Below are 20,427 nucleotides of genomic sequence, written 5' to 3'. Positions count from 1 at the left end.
GGTGAAATATAGAAATGAAAGTAAAACCAATCCTCTGCTTATCAACCAAGAAAAAATTGGTGTATGTCACTCTCTGAGCTTTAACAGTGTACCCCCTGCAGCAAGTCATTTACAGATGATCAACACCTTTCTACTCTCGCCTCCCATTTACCTGCTTGACCTCTTTTCATTAACCCGGCAATTTGCAATAGCATTGGGTGGTGGATTTATCACAGGACCTGGTCTTAAGCAGTCTCTGGGGGCAACAGAACTAAAGGTAAATTGAATTTCCTATATGAAGGCCTCTTTTTCTTTTTTGTCTTGTCTTAGAATGTAGTATAATAGCTATGACTCAGGTCTGGTTAATGACACAAATGTAGAGCTATATGGTCAACTTACTATAATCCCTAGAATAAATCAGAAATTGATCTGGAAGGTAATATTTTAGTCTTGATTCTATTTTAATAATTTCTATGTTCTGTATGGCTTTTTGGTTTAGAGTATTACATGCAGTATTTTCAAGATTGGTTTATTTTAGTTTGACAATATTAGGGTCTCAATATTGCTGTCCTCGGAGGTGAGAAAAAGAATTTTGAACCTAGTCTGTTGTGACTTAATCTAAACCAAAAAGACATTATCTGCCAGAATTTGCCTCGCTTTAACTAAACAAATGTCACTAAACCAGTGCAAGTTTGCGTGGAAAGAGTCGCAATGGAACCTATTTCCCTCTTGGACATTTGCATGCCTCAGAGAGCATGTCTTTCATGTATCATTTGCAGTAATGTAAAACCTCTGCCTTTTTGGAATAACTGGTTGGCCTCACCACAAAAATTTCTTCAAACAGCTGAGTTAGGCCTGAGCCTCTTGGCTTCACCTATTTTGCATTCTGTTTCTTGATAGTGCTTTTACTTTCTGGCTTCACTTTTCCAAAGATTGCTCTGCACTTACAAAGAGACCAGTCTCTGAATTTCTACTCAATGAAGACCAGGAGTGTCACACGACTGTGTGGTACCAGAAGTTTAGATTAACAATAGATTATCATACCAAGAAGAAGACACATGGGCTTTACCTACAGGAAATACTTTTCAGGTTTATTTGCTGGAAATTCGATCAGAGATGGAGCCAGGTAACAGTCTTGGTGCTTGTTTGGCATTGCCCTTGGAGTTCAATCAGGAAAAAGATTGCCTATTTAAGAGGCATAATGAGCAAGGAGTAGCTTTGCTCTATTGGACTGATCTCCCAAAGCAATTCATTGCTCTGCTAATGATTTACTCCCCAAAACTGATGCTATCTCTTCCCACCATACCTTCTGTATACACACATACGAAAGACTTTGAAACAATCCCCAGCATCCTGGGACAATTTAAGGAGAATAAGACTTGCAAATTGAAGCAGTGGTCATTTCTATCAACTTTGATTTAGGTTAATGATTGTAAATAATAATTAGTAGTTGATATTTAAACACCTTGTCGTTGAAAGCTCCTCAGTGATTTACAGCACATGTAGGTCATTTAGATGAACAGTTCCACTCATTCCAAGGCAAATGAGCAGGATTTGTGGCTGAAATCTAGGGCCTTAAGCATGGTTTAAACTTTTGTATGCCTTGAATAATCCCACTGGAAGTGATTCAGTGTACTCTATCACATTTGTCTTGTGTGAATTACTGTTTCACCATTTAGACTCTCAGGATGAAAATTCTGACAGCACACATGATAGATAAATAATTTAAAACCCTAACATTTCCTTTTTGGTTCTTTACAACATCTATCTATTTTAAAAATTATAATTAATTAAAAATTAGGATAAATATGCAGTTGCTGTAGTGAGCCCTGAGGAGTCTAGGATTACCACAGGAATACTGAGAGCAAAATGAGCTTGCTTAGTTACCAGCCATTACGAGGGATTTCAGAGTCCTTGCTACACTATTTGAATCAAAGCCTATTTATTTTGTCTACTATCCTGTCATTTCTTTAAAGTTTGATTTTTGCTAAGGTTTATTAGTAGGGAATCTATCTTGACTGAACATTTTCTTAGAAATCTTCATGTAAAATCATCTTATTGAAGATTGTTTTGAAACACTAACCACTCTTTTAAACTTCTTTTCTTTTTAGTAAACAAAAGGTAGCAATAAACCTCAGAGGTAAACTTCTTCTTTGATGATTTCTTGTTAAAATAAATATAAATATTTCCTGCTTTCTCTTTTGATTTCTTTTAGATTTTTCTGCAAGTCAAATTTGAAAGGTAGTGCTTTTGGGTAGGTGCCAAAAAACTTAGCAGCTTTTTAAAATCCAACTGGCTTTCGCGGTGGGAGTGTGTGTGTATGTGCCAGGGTGGAGGGCATCAAAATAGCAAGGCAGTTAACACAAAGACTGTTCCAGTTTGTCAGTGTTGGGTCTTATCATCATGTTGCCCTTTGCCTAAGTCTTTAAAACCGGTGTCCTTTCTCAGAAGCACAGATTAAATCTCAAGAACATTAGGCCATAATAGTAAACTCAATTTTTTTTTCAGTTCTATCAATATAAATTACAGATTTCCTTAACTTGCTTACTCCTGACATGAGGTTTGGAGTTTCTCTCCTGTTGGTGTGTATTTATGCCAAGGGTATGATCAAATCCAATATTCCTTGTGGCACAGTAATGACTGAAACCCCTTACCTGCATTTTTACCATAACTTAGCATGAGTAAGGTGAATAAAGCTGGTAAATTACACCTCTTCCAAAGACATCCTCCAGAAAGTCCAAATGTTCCCTTACCTACATGCTGTTTCATATCTCTGTGGTTCAGTTCCCCATTTATAAAACACAGATGAAAGTTTTCCCTTGCATCAGAAGAGCATTATGAGCCTATATTCATTCATAAACCCGATGAGTTACATAAAGATGTTCATAAACATATTGCTCAGAAAGTAGTGTCATAAATGGCTTCAGGATAATGGGCCTGCCTATTTAATGGTTAAAACCATTTTCAAAACAGTTACTAAGATTATGGTTTTCATCTTTTTCATACAGATACTATACCAGGAAAATGCAGCTGTCTGAATCTTGTAAAGATGATGTATAACTCTCTTCTCCATAAGCTTATGGAAATTTTACCCGGGGTCACTGTTGTCAAATATCAATTTCATAGTCTACATTTGGGCAGAGATAATTTACAGACTCACCTGCACATTTTGTGCAGCCCAGTGGCACCATTACATAGGCATTTCTGCATGTGTTTTTTGGAGGAAATGAAGGCTCCTAGGATGCTTGAGGCATTCACGGTTAAAGGGCAGGAGAAGAGGGAATTTTAAGAGGCTGGAGTTGTCTAAATGTAGGTTCTTTGTGCAAGGTAAGTCCATGGTCAAGGTAAGCAAAAGAAAACAAGCAAACAAACCAAAATTGGCAGAAAAACTGTATATGGAAATAATGCTAATACTTTAAATATATCCTTGTGATTATTCCTGTTGACAAAACTTCTAGGGGAATTGGAAAAATCTCCCTTCAGTGGGGTTAATTAGGGAAAGATTCTCTGTGCATACTTAGGAATCTCACTTTTTTCAGGTTTGGCTCATACTGCAGATGTCTGTTGGTGCTGCTCAGACATTGTGATTCTTTGAACCAATAAGATTTTCTTTGTGATGAGAACAAACAAGTCATCTGATGAAAAGAACTAGTATATTCAATCTGTATGAGGTCTCGCTTCATAAGACTGAGCATGGGTGCTAATATGTTTTCTTCTTGGAGTATCTCTGTTTTAAATGCAGGTAAACCCCATGTGTTTTGTTACAGTGTACGACACTATCAGTAGATGTGTCTTAATCTGTCATTGACATTGTGGAGTCAAACAAATATAAATTGAAACTTAGTAATTGGTGTTTAGAAAAATCCATTTCCCAGTCAAGTTCACAATGAGAATATAATGTCTTGCTTTTCAAGAGCTGCCTGTTTCAAGGAGAGGTCATGCATGGTACTAACACAAATAAAGTGAGAGTTAATTTCTTGCTAATGAGTTAAAGGTGTCAAAAGGACAATAGCTTTAGGGCTCAATTATGTCTCTGCAGAAGCAGATGACTGGAGAAGAGCACATCAGTTTAGGTTTTTTCCTACACAGTCATGTTTTATCACAGAAATGTCAGTGTGTTCCTCTTTTTAAAGTCTTTTGGACTCACACGTGCTGTTTCTGAAATAAATCATCTGGTATTTGAAGTGTAGATAAGAGGACTTTTTTGAGTTATTTTAACACAGGTTATTTCTGTGATCTATGTTACAATTTGACCCCACAGATATTTGTATTGGTAATCTGAATGTGCAAAGAGCTGTGACACAAGGCTAAGAGCCAAGATACTGTGTTAAATCCAGACTGAAGTTGCACCAATCATCTGCAGGAGAAGAATATTTCTCAAAGGAGTTTATTTTTTTCAAGATGCTGTTGAAGGATTCACAAAAGGTCCATGCACTGCCCCATACTCTGCAGCTCCATACCTGGAGTGACTCCTCCCGGTACCTCTGTGTATAGTCTTTGTCACCCTAAGCAGTCTCTTGTCTCACAAATTAGCAGCTAGGCCAAGAGAAGGCAGGAGAGTATCCACATGTCTATTATAAGTCTGCCTTCACCTGTATGTGTGAGGCTGACTGGAGGAATTGTGCAAATACATCTCTCCAGGGCTGTAGGACATGACATGCTGGCCACCCACAAAAATCTTCTACATAGTCTGAATGAAAGCAGTGTGGAGGAGAGCTCACTAATAGCCAGTGTGAAAATGTCACAGAGTGAATTTTTTTCTTCAAGTGTTTTGTGCAATGTTACAATACAACTGTAATTGAGGTTTTCAGTATTTCCTTCAGGGATTAATTATACACTGCTGTAAGAGACAGAGGTAAGAACATTTGCCTGAATACTTACTGTTTAAACCTCAGTGATGAACATGGTATCTCCACTGTTGGCTTGAAGGTTTATACCTATTTCCTTGGTATATCAACTTCACCCTGTTTATACTTATGGCCTTTGCTTGCTCTTTCTTGTTTTACCTGCTCCAGTGCCTCCAGCCCATGCACTGCATACCTGCCCACATGTGTTTGATGTGTGGAAAACAGACTCCACAATCAGTGAGATTGTAAAGTAGGTATGTTCACTCAGCGCTGGGCAGCACAGGGGGTAGTCCACCAAAGTTGTGCGCACCCGACTTGGCAGTTCGCCTCAAGTTTTTACAGTCAGGTATTACATATTCACAATATGCCTATACATATGCATGACCTATTCCCGCTTCATATTAAAATTAGCTCTGAGAGGTCATTTCCATAGTCTCCTCTCAACTGCACCTGCGCAGTGCCTCTTTATGGTGGTCGTCTGGTGGTTGCAGAGATGAAGATAGATGACTCCTCTTCATCACCGCTAGTAACCTCTTTCCTTGAGCAGGCTCAGCGATTTCTTGGTATTCACCCAAGCTGCAAGACCAGACTTGGCTGGCTCTTGGGGCCTGCTCCTGCTTCTTATCAAGGACTGTCTCTACCTCATTGGCTGGTTCTTGGGACCATCTCTTCTTATCAAGGACTGTCTCTACCTCAGCTAATTTCAACACTGTAAGCACTAAACATCATCCTTCATCCCCCTTTATTATGTCTACTGAGATTCTTTTGATTCCCCTTGTCTCATGTTCAGGAAATGTATTAGCAGGTATCAGTGCACCTGACAATGAAATACGTCTCTTGGCCTTCTGTTTAAAGAATAAGCATAAGAGAAATTTCTTAAAATAAAATTTAAAATAAATTTAAAATTACCCTGGCCCCAAATATAGCTAATGCACAGAAACTTTACAGCAACTGAGATCCCATGAAAAACATTTCTCAAGTCAATATCCTTACAGAGATTTTCAACTTGGAACAATAATCAAGGAACTCTGTTTATTAATGCTGAAATTACAGGTAATGCTCTATATTTCCACAGCTGTTCAAGGGAAACCATTTTCTTTGGGGTTGGTCATGCAGCCATTATTTCTTTTGCTCCTGTGACTCATACTGAGGGGACACAATCCTGTTCCAGGCCAGTGTTATCTGTCTTGGGGATTTTTCAGTGGCTGGACAAGGTGGCTGTAGATTTGGCTCTTTCTACCTTAAGATTTTCCAACACTTTTGCCAAGGACTTTGTACCTCCTGATACTCCCACACTACTCTTATGCCTTACCCAGGCATGCAAAGACACCACCTCTGCCAAGTGAAGAAAACTTCCCTGCAATTGGCTGCAAACCAGCCCTCATATTAACAGAGAAACCAGGAGCTCAATCTCTCCCCCTCTATCGATCTCCACCTCACAATAATTATTATGTCTTAAGGCTGTCAGGACATGACAAGGGGCTAAGGTCTCTGTAGTGTAGCTGCAGCCAGTTTGTACAACTTCGGTTCACAGGCAGAGAGTTGTCCTTGTACCTGTTTCATTTAAGGAGAGATTAGTGTACTGCTCCTACATCTCTGGGCTGAGCCTGATGTAAATTTCCATTTGGCCTTTGTGACCTAGAAGTTCTAGTTCTGCAGGTCTTTTGGCTCTGCATCACTACTCTTTCCTGTAAACTGCTTCTAGACGACAACATCCTGAAGCGGCACTTCACAAGTCAGATTGGTCCAGATATATAGTCTGCCAAAGTAAATTTTAAATTTAAATCCCCTCCTCCTCCTATTCTGCATTAGTTGAGTCAGAGTGGCATCTGCATCCCTACGAAAGAGCAGAGTCAAATCCAGCCACCTGCATCACTGCAAATACACGTGCCATCTGTTTCTTATTAAGGGCTGTCAAATTCACATTATTCAGAACTGGGTCTTTGTTGCTAGAGAAGCTGTTCAGAAGTGGCACTGGAAAAATAATGAATGCCAAGAAGATAATCAGAGGAATGTGTTAGTTTTACTTCTCATATAATTTTTATAGTTTCTCATAGATATGCTACAATCATGAGGAGAGAAATGGCAAGAGACAGCTTTCCCATCCTGAGACATCTGCCCATAGTACAAACCGGTTAATATGAACAAAGGTAGAACTGCAGAGGCAAAGCATTTACCAGGAAAACTATGTATGGTAAGATAAGGTGTGGTGGATGTTGTTATGCTTAACCATTCTGTTCTTTCCTGCAAGTGAGGAAAGTAGATTAATGTAATATTGCCATGGAGACATGGCCTTACTGACACTGTGTTAATACCAAACAGGTTTGTAAATCATCATGCCGTTCCTACATGGTAGAAACATTCAGAAATGTAAAGGAGAGAGGACCCTAATAACCACCGAAATACTGAGGCAGGATGAGTTTGCCCTTGGCAAGGAGTTCAGCTAATTTACTGGTGCCTGATTTTCCTCCCAGATTTGGAAGGTCATAGTTCAAAGACCTGCTGGAAAGTGGGAGTCTGTCAGTGACCCCTAATGAAGATCAGAAAAGACATACTGTAATTTGGTGAGGAGAGCAGAGTAGCTGCCTGCTAAAATTGAAGTGGGTAAATGCCTTGGAGTCCCAGAGGGAGACAACTGTGCAGAGACTGACAGAAAGAGCAACATTGATTGCCTTCTACAGAAACTGTCTAAGAGCCTCAACAACTGAAATGCATGAACGAGCTACAATTACTCTTCTCTGTCTTGTTCTTGTACTAATCAGGATTACGTTCAGTTTAGCCAGTTCCATTTCAACATACATCAGAAAGTGGATGCAGGTGTCACAGGTCCTCTCTCGGAGACTGACATCCGGAGGTGGTGTAATTTGGGTTGTAATACTAGGAAGCTTCTAGTCATTCATTTGTGGTGTGCTCTACTAATTGCCTTCTAGAGTGAGTTCCAAGTCATGTCTAAAATGGCAATTAATGGGGATTAGACTCTTCTAAGAAGGTAGATTATGTCACAACATTACACTGTGTCACCATCTTTATTACTAAACTACCATGGGGAATAGTACATTCATTATTTGACTAAAAGTTGCTGTTTACCCATTAATGAATATTAGCTGTTATAGGTGACCTGGCAGCTTTTATGAAGAGGGAATAAAATGAAAGTGAGGAAAGTGACCTCTGAAATACCGTAAATTGTTAATACTAATACTTTGTGATCTGAGCCTGGACCTCTCGAACAGTTTGAGCCTCTGTTTGGGCTTTTGTCATATCACCTTCAACAGGATTGTGGTTGGAAGGGAAGATGGGTAGGGTGGCTTTGTGCCAGTAAGGGATGTAAGGCTGCCATGCCCCATTTCAAAATGAAGCTGTAAGACTTGTTGGAGATCCTGGAGGTCCTCTTTCTTCAGCTTCCTAGTATATATATTATACTGATGCAAAGATTTTGTATGCACTTATAGGTTCAGGAAAGCTGGTTTGCTTTCACATGTTGCTTATATATATATATATACATGCTCAGCTGCACACCAGTGAACTTGTTTTTTCACAACTGAGTTCAAATACTATAAAACAGCTGCGTCTTTTTCACAGAGATGCAGTTAGGAATTTGTTGGGGCTGAGCAGAATCTGTATCTCCTCCTTGCTGGGAACAGGCCCTAATTGCTAGGCAGATTTTCTTTGTCCATTTGTTCTGTATCCCTTCTGTACAAGCTGGTATTCTGTCTCTGCTATGCTTTCCAGGAGAGATGGTCTTCTTGGCACATGTGAGAAATACGCCAACCACACTGGTCCTGTCAGAGGCCTTGTTGGCTGCCTTGACTATTTTCATGCCTGAGTGAGGCATGAATGAAGTGCCCAATAGCTCAGGCTGGGACAGCTCTGGGCAGTTCTGTAGCAGAGCTGTGGGCATGTGGGGGAACATTTAGGCTAAAATGAGAGAGATTTTAGAAATAGCTTCTTTAAAGCTATGCAGCTGCTGTGTTTTGATCTCACATGTCTTTACCTGATCTTTTTGCTTCAGCATGCTGTATCTCCTGAGTCTTTGGAAGAAAAAGAACAAATTAAATAAGAAAGTGGTCCAAGATGAATTTTAACGTTTGATGTTCTGAAAGAAAAACTAGCAGCACCTTAGCTAAATCATTCTTCCAGCTTAGCTATGTGTTGTCTCATCCTTCACAGGGTATGAAAGTAGAGAAACGTTACATCAATATTACACTAGGAGGCACTCTTTTGCTCCTGAAAGCCACTGTTCAGGTAGAGTCAAGGCTTTTTCAGGTCACTTGTACTGTGAAGCTGAGGAGCTTTATTTCCATTTTCTTGAAAAAATATTGCTCTTGAGCTAAAGGAAATTATAAAAGAAGAGATCAAGGTCATCATAATCATAAAAGTAATTTGTGGTGTTCATAATTATGTGTAAAGAAGGATTATTTGGTTGAATATAATAGTCTCTGACCTGACATAGCCACTTTCTTGAATAAGCCATTTTAATGTGAACATACGCTTTGTACAGAAGATGCCCAAAACTAAGAGCTTCTGTACAAGCATTTCCATAGACAGTCTTCAAAAAATTCAGCCTGGATCAATTTTCATAAAGGATTATTAAACTGCATGTGGTGTACATGCTGGATTTTTCTTTTTTAGTTGTTTTGCTCCAAAACTCTGGAGGTGTTAGATTGCAAAGATTAGATTGGGGTGTTTCTCCCCCACCTAAGTGTGGGGATGAAACATGGCTTTAAAGAGAACTGAAGAACTTGTCCAGGACAGGTTTGCTATTTGTGTGATTATGATAGAGAGTATTGTTTTTTGGAAAATGTTGAATGGAGTAAATCATAGTACTGGGACATGTAATTTATGAATGAGCCAAACCCTTACACACTAAAAGTTTGCAATATTCTGGCCAGTTTGGGTGCATTTTGATTATGTTTGGCAAATAGGCAATGTTTCCTGGCAGATAGGGGTCTGGACTGGTACACAGAGCTGGGATCATAACCAAGCTCCAGCGCTGGCCAGTTATGTGCCCTAAAACACAACAGTTTCCTGCCTTATTTTCCTATCAGTGAAAAAATGAGGTAATAAAGTCTCATCTTAAGTGTTCTGGGACCTATTAACAAAAATAACTATCTAAATTTTAGGTATAGGTTACTATTCAGTGGCTTGGATGTTCTTTTTTAGCCATTTAGAGCAGCTATTAACAAAATGCTTTTGCATTCAAACAGATTGGGGAGGTAGCATGTTAAATAGCTTGGACATAGGCAGAATGGAGCCTGTCTAAAATAGCCAGGATAAGTGATGTTCTGCACAGCTCTGCTCTCCATCAGCCATGCTGCTGGCACCCTTCCATCTCCTGTACAAGTACGTGAGCAGGGAGAGAATAAGATCAGGGAGCAGATCTAGCCGAAAACCACCCAAGCAAAAATATGTGTATATCTGTTTATTTCAGCTGGATGGGTTCTCTGACTTGCTTCACTGCGCAGCCTCCCCAGCAGCTCTGTGAGCACAAGAAGGGAAATGGGGAGGCTGGAGGGGAGGGCAGAGCTCATGGCTAGGAGTGGAGCTATGAGCTTCTAGTGTTGGTCTGCTCACTTATTTGTTAAATTGCAGACCATGGACCACCCTGTGAGGTTGTGTTCAGGAATCTTCAGGAAAAGGCCCTTCTCCTGGCCCTCCAGGATTTCCATTCAGTGGAGTGAAAGCTGTCCTCCAGAATCCCGCAATACACAACAGATGTGGGGGCTGAGAGATGGGTGTGGAGCAAGCAGGGTCTCCTGGGCTGTGCTGCAGAGCTCCTCTCCCGAGGTCAGCTGCTTCTCTTTACACTGTGCATCAGCTGGGCTAGAGAGTGTCTCTATTCCCACAGGTCAGTATGTCCCCAAGGGCTGTAAAAAAAGCCTTGGCGTTTCTGACTTGCTGGTTCTTGTTAATATGACTGCTTTGGGGCTGTTACGTTATATGACGAGGGCTCAATAAGGGTGGTACCATTTTGGTACCATTTCAGCATGCATGTGTAGCTCTAGTAACCACCGAGGAACCATTTGCAGAGCTCCTTTTGGGGTAGCAGCTGATACCATTCACGGGACCTTTCAGCAGGCCACAGAGTCCCCCTGCTCTTGCTTTTGGTACAGCTGATGCTCAGCTTTGAAGCTGCTCTCCATCAGTAAAAGGCTGTCCCAGGATTTGGCCTTCAGTGTAACATTGCATATTAATAACCTGCAAACAATACAAGGATTATACGAGCTGATTTCTGTTTGCTTTTCTTTTTTCAATAGACTATCTGATAATTTCCCATACCTTTCCGTTAAAACATAACATAAACCATGAAACGCTGCTTAGATATTCTGACAACAGCATTTAATCTCGGTAAATCAAGCCAAACAGAGAACAATTTTTTTTTCCAGTTGGTTTCTGCTCTAACCTTTCTAATTACAATAATCTTAGATGCCACGTGAAGTTTAACTCACATTGCTTGGACATTAAATGAACTGTTGGGTAGTGTAGGATTAGAGTAACATCAAAGCCCTCATAGATTTTCAGCATTATGCAAAGCCTCTCATTTTCCTTTTGACTTAGAGCACCATGAAGATTATAGGTTGTATTCAATAATTATACCAGCACTGTTCTTTCCTGTCCATGAGTAAGGCTGTGTCAGCATTTCTATTATAATCCCCTAGTTTCAAAGGACTTTATTGCTTGCCCATAAAAATTTGTTCTGGGATAGAATTTGGTATTAAACTCTCATCCTGGGATAAGTAGAAGAAAAACTATTTAAACACTTCGTGACTGCTCCCTGGTTTTAGAGATAGTATGTGCATTTTAAAGCAGTTGGAGTTAGTGCCTGAAAATTCTCTACCAGTTTTACAATTCAAAACCATCTCTATTTTCTACAGTGAATGTTGGCAGGTTGCTATTAGACTGGTTGGTGGATTTGTTTTTTCTCCTTCCTGAAGCAGAAAAGGGGCAAAGGGTCACAAATACAAAGCACTCAAATCTCAGAGTAAACTTTGCCAGTGACCTCTGACACCAGGGCTACTGCACTGAATCCTCTGGGAAAGAAGAGTAGTGAGATTATAAAAAGGGATATGTGCAAGGAGTGAGGTGGGAATAACAACAAGCCTCTGGGAAAGGTTCAGTGCTTTTAAAGCAGCTGCAACCAAGATCTTGCACACTCTGCTCACTAATAAGAAAATGGTTGCAGAGGAGGATGAAGAGCTGAGGGAGTTTTTTCTTTGTGAGGAATGGTCTGGGGGTTCTTGCATTAGTAATGTGTATCCTAAAAGTAGGATGAATTGCAAAAGCGTAGGATAGGTTGAGGATATCATATTTACTCATTAGCAAAAAGTAGATTGTGTTGGTAGAAGCGTAAGTTAAGAGAGGTAAGTAGGGTATCCTGTGACAGCAATTTATAAACTGTCTCTGTACCAGGCTAACTCTCCAGGTGGCTACCAGCAGCTACAGACAGCAGGTTGCCAACAGAGCAGTGCCCTGCAAATGTAAGGCATCGATGTGAAGAGCTGTGAGGTAGGTATATCACAGCTATCTTCTCCAGAGGCTCTCGGATAGCACATGTCTTTGGGCACTCTGGTTTGATTTTCCCTTCCTACTGCAGGCATTGTGCTGTCCTTGCTCTAATTATAGAATCAGAAAATCACAGAATCATAGAATTAGAGAATGGTTTGGGTTGGAAGGGACCTTCAAAGATCATCTAGTCCAATTCCTTGCCACAGGCTGGGACATAGAATCATAGAATCGTTTAGGTTGGAAAAGACCTTTAAGATCATCAAGTCCAACTGTCAACCATGCCCACTAAGACATCTTCCACTAGACCAGGTTGCTCAAAGCCCCGTCCAACCTGGCCTTGAACACTTTCAGAGATGGGGCATCCACAACTTCTCTGGGAAACCTGTTCTAGTGTCTCACCACCCTCACCGTAAAAAATTTCCTCCTCATGTCCAATCTAAATCTACCCTCTTTCAGTTTAAAACTGTTACCCCTTGTCCTGTCACTACAGGCCCTGGTGGAAAGTGTCCCTCCATCTTTCCCATAAACCCCCTTTATATACTGAAAAGCTGCAAAAAGGTATCCCTGGAGCCTTCTCTTCTCCATGCTGAACAACCCCAAACCTCTCAGCCTTTCTTCATAGGAAAGATTTTCCAGCTCTCTGACCATTTTTGTGGCCCTCCTCTGGACCTGCTCTAACAGGTCCTTCTCTTTCTTGTACTGGGGACCCCAGATCTGGATGCAGTACTCCAGGTGGGGTCTCATAAGAGTGGACCAGAGGGGCAGAATCACCTCCCTCAACCTGTTGCCCACACTCTTTTTGATGCAGCCCAGGATACAGTTGGCTTTCCTGGCTGCGAGCACACATTGCTGGGTCATGTCCAATTTTCATTCACCAGTACCCCCAAGTCCTTCTTTGCAGGGCTGGTCTCAATCCCTTCATCCCTCAGTCTGTACTGATACTGGGGGTTGCCCTGACCCACACAGCCACTCTCAGGATGGGATTCTCAGCCTAAGGGGGATAAATTCAGACCTGTAATTTCAGAAGCCATTCAAAAAGCTATCTATATTTTGACATACTTTGTAATGGATGTGAACATTTGTCATCAATCTTGAAACTTCAGGACTGTCTTACCAGTCCTGCTTGTAGAATGTAAGTCAGTTTGACCCAGATGGAGTTCTCTTTATGCAAGTAGAGGGTGGCTGCAGCTTTTAGCATGGGGAAATGTCTTATCTGAGTATAGAAAGGCTCACACAACACCATGACTTAGGGTCCAGATATATCTCTAATGTTACTTCCACTGAGCAGTTGCTGCAGATCATGTGTGGTTAATGTGCATGTGGCTAAGCTAGCACCTGCAGTGGTGTCTGGGAAAGGTTCTATGTGTAATGTGGAAAGGTGAAAGTATGAGTTCAAAACAGTAAAACCTGTAATCAGTGTTAGACCTTCAGCTGAATCTCTTCAAAACCATTTCAGTTTAAGACATGACCTCTTCTTCATCTTCTTTAACTTCCCTCCCCAGAGACATCTATCCTGCTTCTCCAGACTCAATGATCTCTGAGTTGTCTTAATTAATCTGGCATCCCAGTAGCATCTGACTCTTCATTTTCCTCAAACTTTTATGGTGAGAATCCAGTTACATGAGTAGTGATTGCCTTGACATGTGGTGTATTTTACCACAGCTATGGCACCTTTCATGGATTGTTTCAGGGTGTTTTTATTTTTCAGACCTGTTTATTAGATGAAATTACCCATGGATTTCAGCTCCAGGTGGAGCACTGGCTACTGTGGACATGGATCGCATTATCCGTGTGGAGCTGTTGGGCCTTGACTTTGTACCTGACCCAGGTACCATGGCCTTTCCCTGACCTCTGGCTCTGGCCCACCTTTCCACTCCCCCTCCACTATTTCTGTGCTGTTTACACAGTGAGCTTTGCGGCTGGGATTCTCTCTTATGTTGCTTGTGTATCATGGGACCAAAATCTCGGAGGTAGCATGTAGGCTTTTCTATAGTGCAAAATAACTCATCTCTACTTAATGGTACACTAAAACCAGAATATGGTAAGTGAACTCAGTATTCTACAGTGAGTTTATTTCAGTGCTGACAACTTCAAGCACCTCAGAACTGGCCAATAGATCACTCTCCCCTTCAGTGAATGTGGCCAGAAGCTCAGAGGCATACATAGGTGCACACACATGAGGTGGCTGCACAGTGGGGAACACATCACCTTTGAGTGTCATGCTGAAGACAAGTCTGCTGGGTGATCCTGCACTGGGCCACAGGACAGGTTTCACTGCAGAAACTCTGCTGTGATGGGGCTGGGACCTTCAGCTGAGCATAGCTGAACCATGTCCCTGATTTGTCCTTACCATCTTACCAGAAAGACATCTTGCTTTTGCCTGACTTGCTTTAGTATTTCAAATTCAAAACCTGGCTGCAGTGGCTAAGTTATGCTTATTTGCTCCTTAATTAGAGAGCTCCAGACAGGAGCTCCTTGGTTAGGGAAGGACATTGGTTGGGAAGGACTACTGAGGAAAGAACTGTATTTAAGCTGTCTCAGTTCTGGCTAAATTGCTAAGAAGTCTGTTAAGTTACTGACAGAATCATTCTTCACAGCTGTCAGCCCTTATCCATATGCTAGAAGGATCATTAATACAGCTGAAATGGAGTATCTGTCACCCTTGTGCTAACACACAGTGTACTTCCCATAAATAATATTTAAAAGGACTTGGGTCCAGATTGTTCAGTGTTTGCTTCAAAAACTTCAAAAAGTTCTGTACCATGCATTTGTAATGAGAAAGCGACATGCATTTTCTTGCTACTCAGTGTCAGGATGAAGCAAAGGAATGGTAGAATAATGAAAGCTAGGAAAATAAGCAAGTATCTGCTACATTATAATTACAAAACTAATAAAATCAGATTGACATAACTCGAAATCTCTTGCTTTTACAGTCAAAAGCAATGTGAAAATATGGACAGAAGAAAATCAAGAGAAATGAGCTATTTTATAAACATTTGAGTTAATAAGTTTAACCTGTTTATCTGAATACTGCACTCTTCTGAAACTGCATACAGGTGAAAAATAGCCTGAAGAGCATCTAAGCATCCTTTCTAACCATAATAATTTTATAAACCCCAGCTGACTTTATCAGTTTTTAGCTGATGAGTTTTCCAGTCCTACAGTCAGGTTCCTTTACTCCTTTTTATAACATTATGGCTGATATCAGAAATCGCAGTTTACTTTTTTTTTTTTTTTTTTTGCCTCCTTTTAATTTCTCTTATGACCTTCAAGGTAAATTAAAGTTTTATATTTTTGTGTTTTCAAATTGCCGGAACCATTTTCATCTATGAGTCTGCTCCAGCTTCTGATTAAGATTGTTTCTTGACATTTAGATTTGAATTTTAATGTTATCACACTTCTTTATTTTTGCTGATTGACTCTAGATTATATTTATTTCTCTGGATATGTATTCTTTTTTGGTCGTAATTTACAAAGCTCCTAGGTAGATTACCGCTGCAAAACTGGTGGCGTTTGTATCAAAACATGTTGCTAGCACTTAGATAAATAAAGATTACATGGCCCAAAGTCCTGAATGTAATGCTGTGGAACCTAAGCCTGAAATAATTCATCTAGACACTAAAGGTGAAATTGCAAAGCTCAGAAGAAAAGTGGCTTAATTCTGGAAATATGTTTTCAGAACTCCCCTTGCCCTGGGCTGGAATAGATGCAGTCTGTAAAAAAGTGGTTCTTTTTTATCATTTTGAAGAGATGATTTTGGGGTGTTTTATCTTGATAGGGACCTATTCCAAAGCATTCTTAAGTGACATAACCATATGAGATGTACAGTGAAGGACTCAGATGGGAGTCACTTCCTGGCATGTCTTTTCCTGGCTCTCCATGGATTTTCCTCATTCTGACTTTATGAGAAGAGAAGGAGGGTATCAACTATATGAGATGCAAAGAAAGGCTTATTCCAGGGGTACCTCTTTCATTTTTAAAATATGTCAACTCTGATTCCCTCTGTTTTGCTCCTTGTGCAATTACTTACACAATGAGTGAGGGGATGTAAAATGTTTCCCTTAGCTCAGTTCAAGCTCTAATTTTAGCCAAAAGGTATAAAAATCAATGCTCTTTCACAATGGAGTTCAGATAGAGCTTTAGTAAGCACAAGGCACAGACATGTGGTGGGAGAATTGGAGTATGTGAACTGGCATTTTCAAAGAAATCTAATTTTTTACTAAAACCCAATATTAAGTTGTGTGTCTACCTGGTGATTATTTATTAAAACACAGCTATATTGTAAGTATACTGCTATCTTGCATATTCCCAGCTAATGTTACTTTAAAAATTGTTACTTTAGAAATTGCTTAAGAAAAAAGACTCAACTGAAGAATATGAGTTTAGCAGCCTTTTTTCAGCTGGCAGGCAAACTCTGCTCTCAAGTTTGGTGACATACCTGCTGATGTCTTGATTTTTGAGTACCTGTTCCAAGGTCATCTTTTTTCATGCTTTCATAGATTTCGCAGGCCTCCCAAGCATTATTTACATGTTTAAATTCCCATAATAGATTTGGTCTGATCTTGGAACACACAAAAGTGAATTTAGAGAATAAAGAGAGAAAAAAATAACATTTCAAATTTTTGTTGTTCTTTAAAAAGAACAGATGTTCTAAATATTTTAAACTCCCAAACACTTCCACTGTTCTCTTCTCGCCCCACTGACAATTCAAATCTTCTTTACCCTGAAACAATATGAATTACCAGAGAAGTATTGAAATAGTCTTATAAAAAGGCACTAAAAGGTTAAGCAATTGAGGGAAGAGCTTTTTAGCATGCTCAAACCAACCCATTTTACAGTACATTACCCCAAGCATTCTGGTAGGCAACAAGGCAGTCACCCTAAAAAGGAAGTGATTTTTTTTACACCAGCCTATTAAAATGCTTTGATACTGTTGGAGGAAATGCCACAGTTCCTAATGAAGCATTAGAAAGGGAACTAGAAACATTTTTGACTAATGGCAAATGTGGGAGAGGAAACCTACCATGTTACTGAAGGTACTGGTTGTTAAGGAACATATACTGGGTCTTAGACGGAAAAAAGTGTTAGGTGTGCTTGTCACTCATGATGACAGACATCTGTGAAAATGCATCAGCCTGCTCTGTGAAACAGAGCTATCAGTCCAGCTCTAGACAAGCCAGGTTGGGTACCAGAAGCAGCCTCAAAACTCCAAGTTTTTTGTCTTTGCTGATACAGTATCTCAAGTTAGGTAATGTGGGTTAACAAATTAAGCAACTCTTGTTGGTGTCTCACAGAGCCTATTTCTCAGAATACACATTAATAGCTTCACAAATTTTTAATATGGCAGCTAGGATCTGTCACTGCCACCAGGTTTGGCTCCACTGGTGATCCAGGATGTGGTGACATTGTTTGTGCATGTTCCCTCTTCCTTAGTCTGAGCTGGGCTTTGCTGTGTTAAAAACAACAACAAAAAAAAACCAACCAAAAAAAAAAATCTCAACTATTCATTAACAATTTTGAAAGAAAATAACTTCATTAGATTAAAATGAGTCTGTACAGAAACCTAAAATTTTGAGGAAATGCTTTTGCTGAGCGCTAGCTGTGTAACTCAACTCTTTTTTCAGGCATCTACAGCTCAGTGAACCGTGAAAGACTTCAGAGTACTTCAATCTCTGTTTATCAAATAAAGGGATGGATGCATAATATTAAAAGCAGCAATAGACATTTCACATATGAAACTTCTAACAATGACAGGTAATTAATTACAGCTCATTTAAGGCACAAAGTAAAATTGACTTAAGCTTCTGCATCACACCATCATGCTTTCCTACAAAACAATTTTCTTTTTCCCCAAAACATGTAATGAGTGTGGGTTCTTCAGCTAGATGGGTCTTCAGGATGAGTCCTCAACATCTTTATCCGTTTTTCCAGCCTCTCCATCCATTCATTTCTGAGCCTAAGGACAGAAACATGGATCAGCTTGTCCCCGTATTTTTACAGGGAACAGATTTATACTGTTCATGTATCCCACCAGTGCCATCCTTTGGTGCTTTTTCCCAGTTGTCATGCAAACTGTCCTGCCCCTTTAGAGTGCTTTGCTGAATGGCACTTCAGGACTAGCTGTTAAATCCTGACGAGGGCTCACCCGAGCTTTGTGGTTCATCTTCACCTCCAGTATGCCCCCTCTTAAGTGCCTCTGTCTGCCGGAGTGACTTCTCATCTGCACTGGAGATTGCCTGCTGCCACCTGCTGGGTAGCATCATCCAACATGTCCCCAGTCCCCCTCCTCCCCAGAAGTGCATTTACAAAAGTCCTGCATAGAGGCTTCTGAGCGGTATTTGGCTTAGGAAACACTGTGCATGTTGAAACTTCTGTTAGACCCATAGCAGACAGCTTTAGGTGATAGGTGGCACTTTGTTTTCTTTTTGGTAGTATCTATGTACCACAGAAAGACTGCCTTAAATAGAAAAGACAGGAATTTCACAGCTGAAGAGTTGAGATGTTGAAATTAGGTTAGTTACAAATGCATAAAACATGCTAGAGACTAATTCCAGTGTTCCTTCATCAGGTTTATTAATGCAAGTCCACCCTTGCTCATATTTTTTCAAGCTTCAATCCAAAGAGAGGCATGAGGGAGATTTTGGAAAATATGCTTTCTCATTGAATGGTCTCAATTCAAAATAGCCATCTTTGCATGTGCCTTCAACTTATGGAGAATTCATATGAAGTGAAACTGTATTGATGTTGCCACAGACTCGTCTTTCTCATTGTGGCTGATTAAGGTAAATAGGACTGATTGAGGTAAATATGGCTATGGATGACGGTTGCCTTGGTCAGTTAGTACACTTGGACCGTCTGCTTTATTACCGATTTACCTTATGCAAATTAACCAATCTTAATTAATTCAAACTATATTCTTGTAAAAACAAGGCCACAGAGAAAGAAGGTGTGCCAGGTACATTTCTGTGCTACCTCTTCTGTGAACATAAGCCTTGATGTTCAAGACAAGCCTGCGCTGCCAGATGTTGTCCTGATAACATCAGAAAGTTCCACACTTTGGACTCATTTATGGAACAAGGGTGAATTAATTATTCTCTTATCCTGTGAAGCCATAACTTAGACACCTTAGCATGCCAATATGGGAAGATTTATTATTTTCTAAAAATGTAAGAAAAATATTTTTGGCTCTCATCGCATGACTTAAATATAGGTATCACTTTTCTTTAAAAAAGAAGTACAACACAAACTCAAATAATCTTTCTGGATGCAAACTACCCACTTTGTAAGAGCACTTCTTCGTTGACGTTCTTTTTCATTTTGCAGATACCGAGTTTGTTGTTCAATAGCCTTTTCCCAGAAGTTCCTCAGGTTGCTAGTTTCGCATCCCCGCACTTCATGACGTATGTATTGGCTATTCATTTTCTCTAAAGGAGAAATTTGAAACAACCATATGACAAGTTATTGCTTCCTCATCTGTTTTCATGGCTAAATACACTCTTGCTGTTTTGGATCTTCACAGCATTAGGGTCACAAAGTCTTTTTTTTTGGTGGGATCAAGATAACAGTGTGCATGACTCACTATTTAAGGTTTTAGTTCCTAGCTCTGACACTTGAAGATATGCTGTTTGCAATGATTTGAATTTTTACTTGTTCACCTCAAATATCTCTCACCTCCATCGGCCTGTGACCTTTAAGCTCACAATGCAGGACAGTTCTTTTTCATTCTCTAGCTTAATGATTAAGATATCTTTTACGGTACTCATAAATGGAAAGGAAATATGAAAATTGCCAGATCTAGTGGGTATTTTTCTCACTGTTTTCTTGTCTATAAAATGATAAAGTGACCATTGTAGATTAAAATTAACAATGAAGAAAAAGCTCTAGTGATTTGCTGTTAATCATTATAACATTTATCTTAGCTTTGTTTCGGAATGGAGAAAATTTATATGTATAAAAGTATGTACATCATTTTATAAGATGCTGACTTGCAAAAGCCACCTTGCTTATTAAAAATATCTCCCTCTTCTGCAATGTTCGAAACAGAGCAAATTCATTGCATAAATTTATATATCTCTGCCCATTCTGTACTTCCCCCCTC

At 39.9% G+C, this 20,427-nt stretch overlaps 1 protein-coding gene and 1 long non-coding RNA gene across 2 annotated transcripts; one reads left to right on the top strand and one right to left on the bottom strand.

The window, feature by feature from the left end:
* The first annotated feature begins 90 nt into the window (after window positions 1-90).
* LOC126036135 (uncharacterized) lies at window positions 91-17,979 on the top strand. The gene is made up of 6 exons (XR_007505101.1): window positions 91-256; window positions 3,203-3,306; window positions 6,874-7,020; window positions 10,416-10,671; window positions 13,832-13,933; window positions 17,954-17,979. It is a non-coding gene; the product is annotated as an uncharacterized LOC126036135 (long non-coding RNA).
* Window positions 17,980-17,984: 5 nt separating this feature from the next.
* Window positions 17,985-19,879, bottom strand: LOC126036134 (protein FAM240B-like). Its single transcript, XM_049795524.1, has 2 exons — window positions 19,609-19,879; window positions 17,985-18,285 (listed from the first exon to the last, which is right to left on the bottom strand). Exons 1-2 carry the CDS (start codon window positions 19,746-19,748, stop codon window positions 18,207-18,209), a joined length of 219 nt encoding a protein of 72 aa, XP_049651481.1. The 5' UTR covers window positions 19,749-19,879; the 3' UTR covers window positions 17,985-18,206.
* Window positions 19,880-20,427: the final 548 nt, after the last annotated feature.

The sequence above is a fragment of the Accipiter gentilis genome, chromosome Z, assembly GCF_929443795.1.
Source record: "Accipiter gentilis chromosome Z, bAccGen1.1, whole genome shotgun sequence".
NCBI lineage: Eukaryota > Metazoa > Chordata > Aves > Accipitriformes > Accipitridae > Astur > Astur gentilis.
This window is presented reverse-complemented; position numbering and strand designations above follow the sequence as displayed.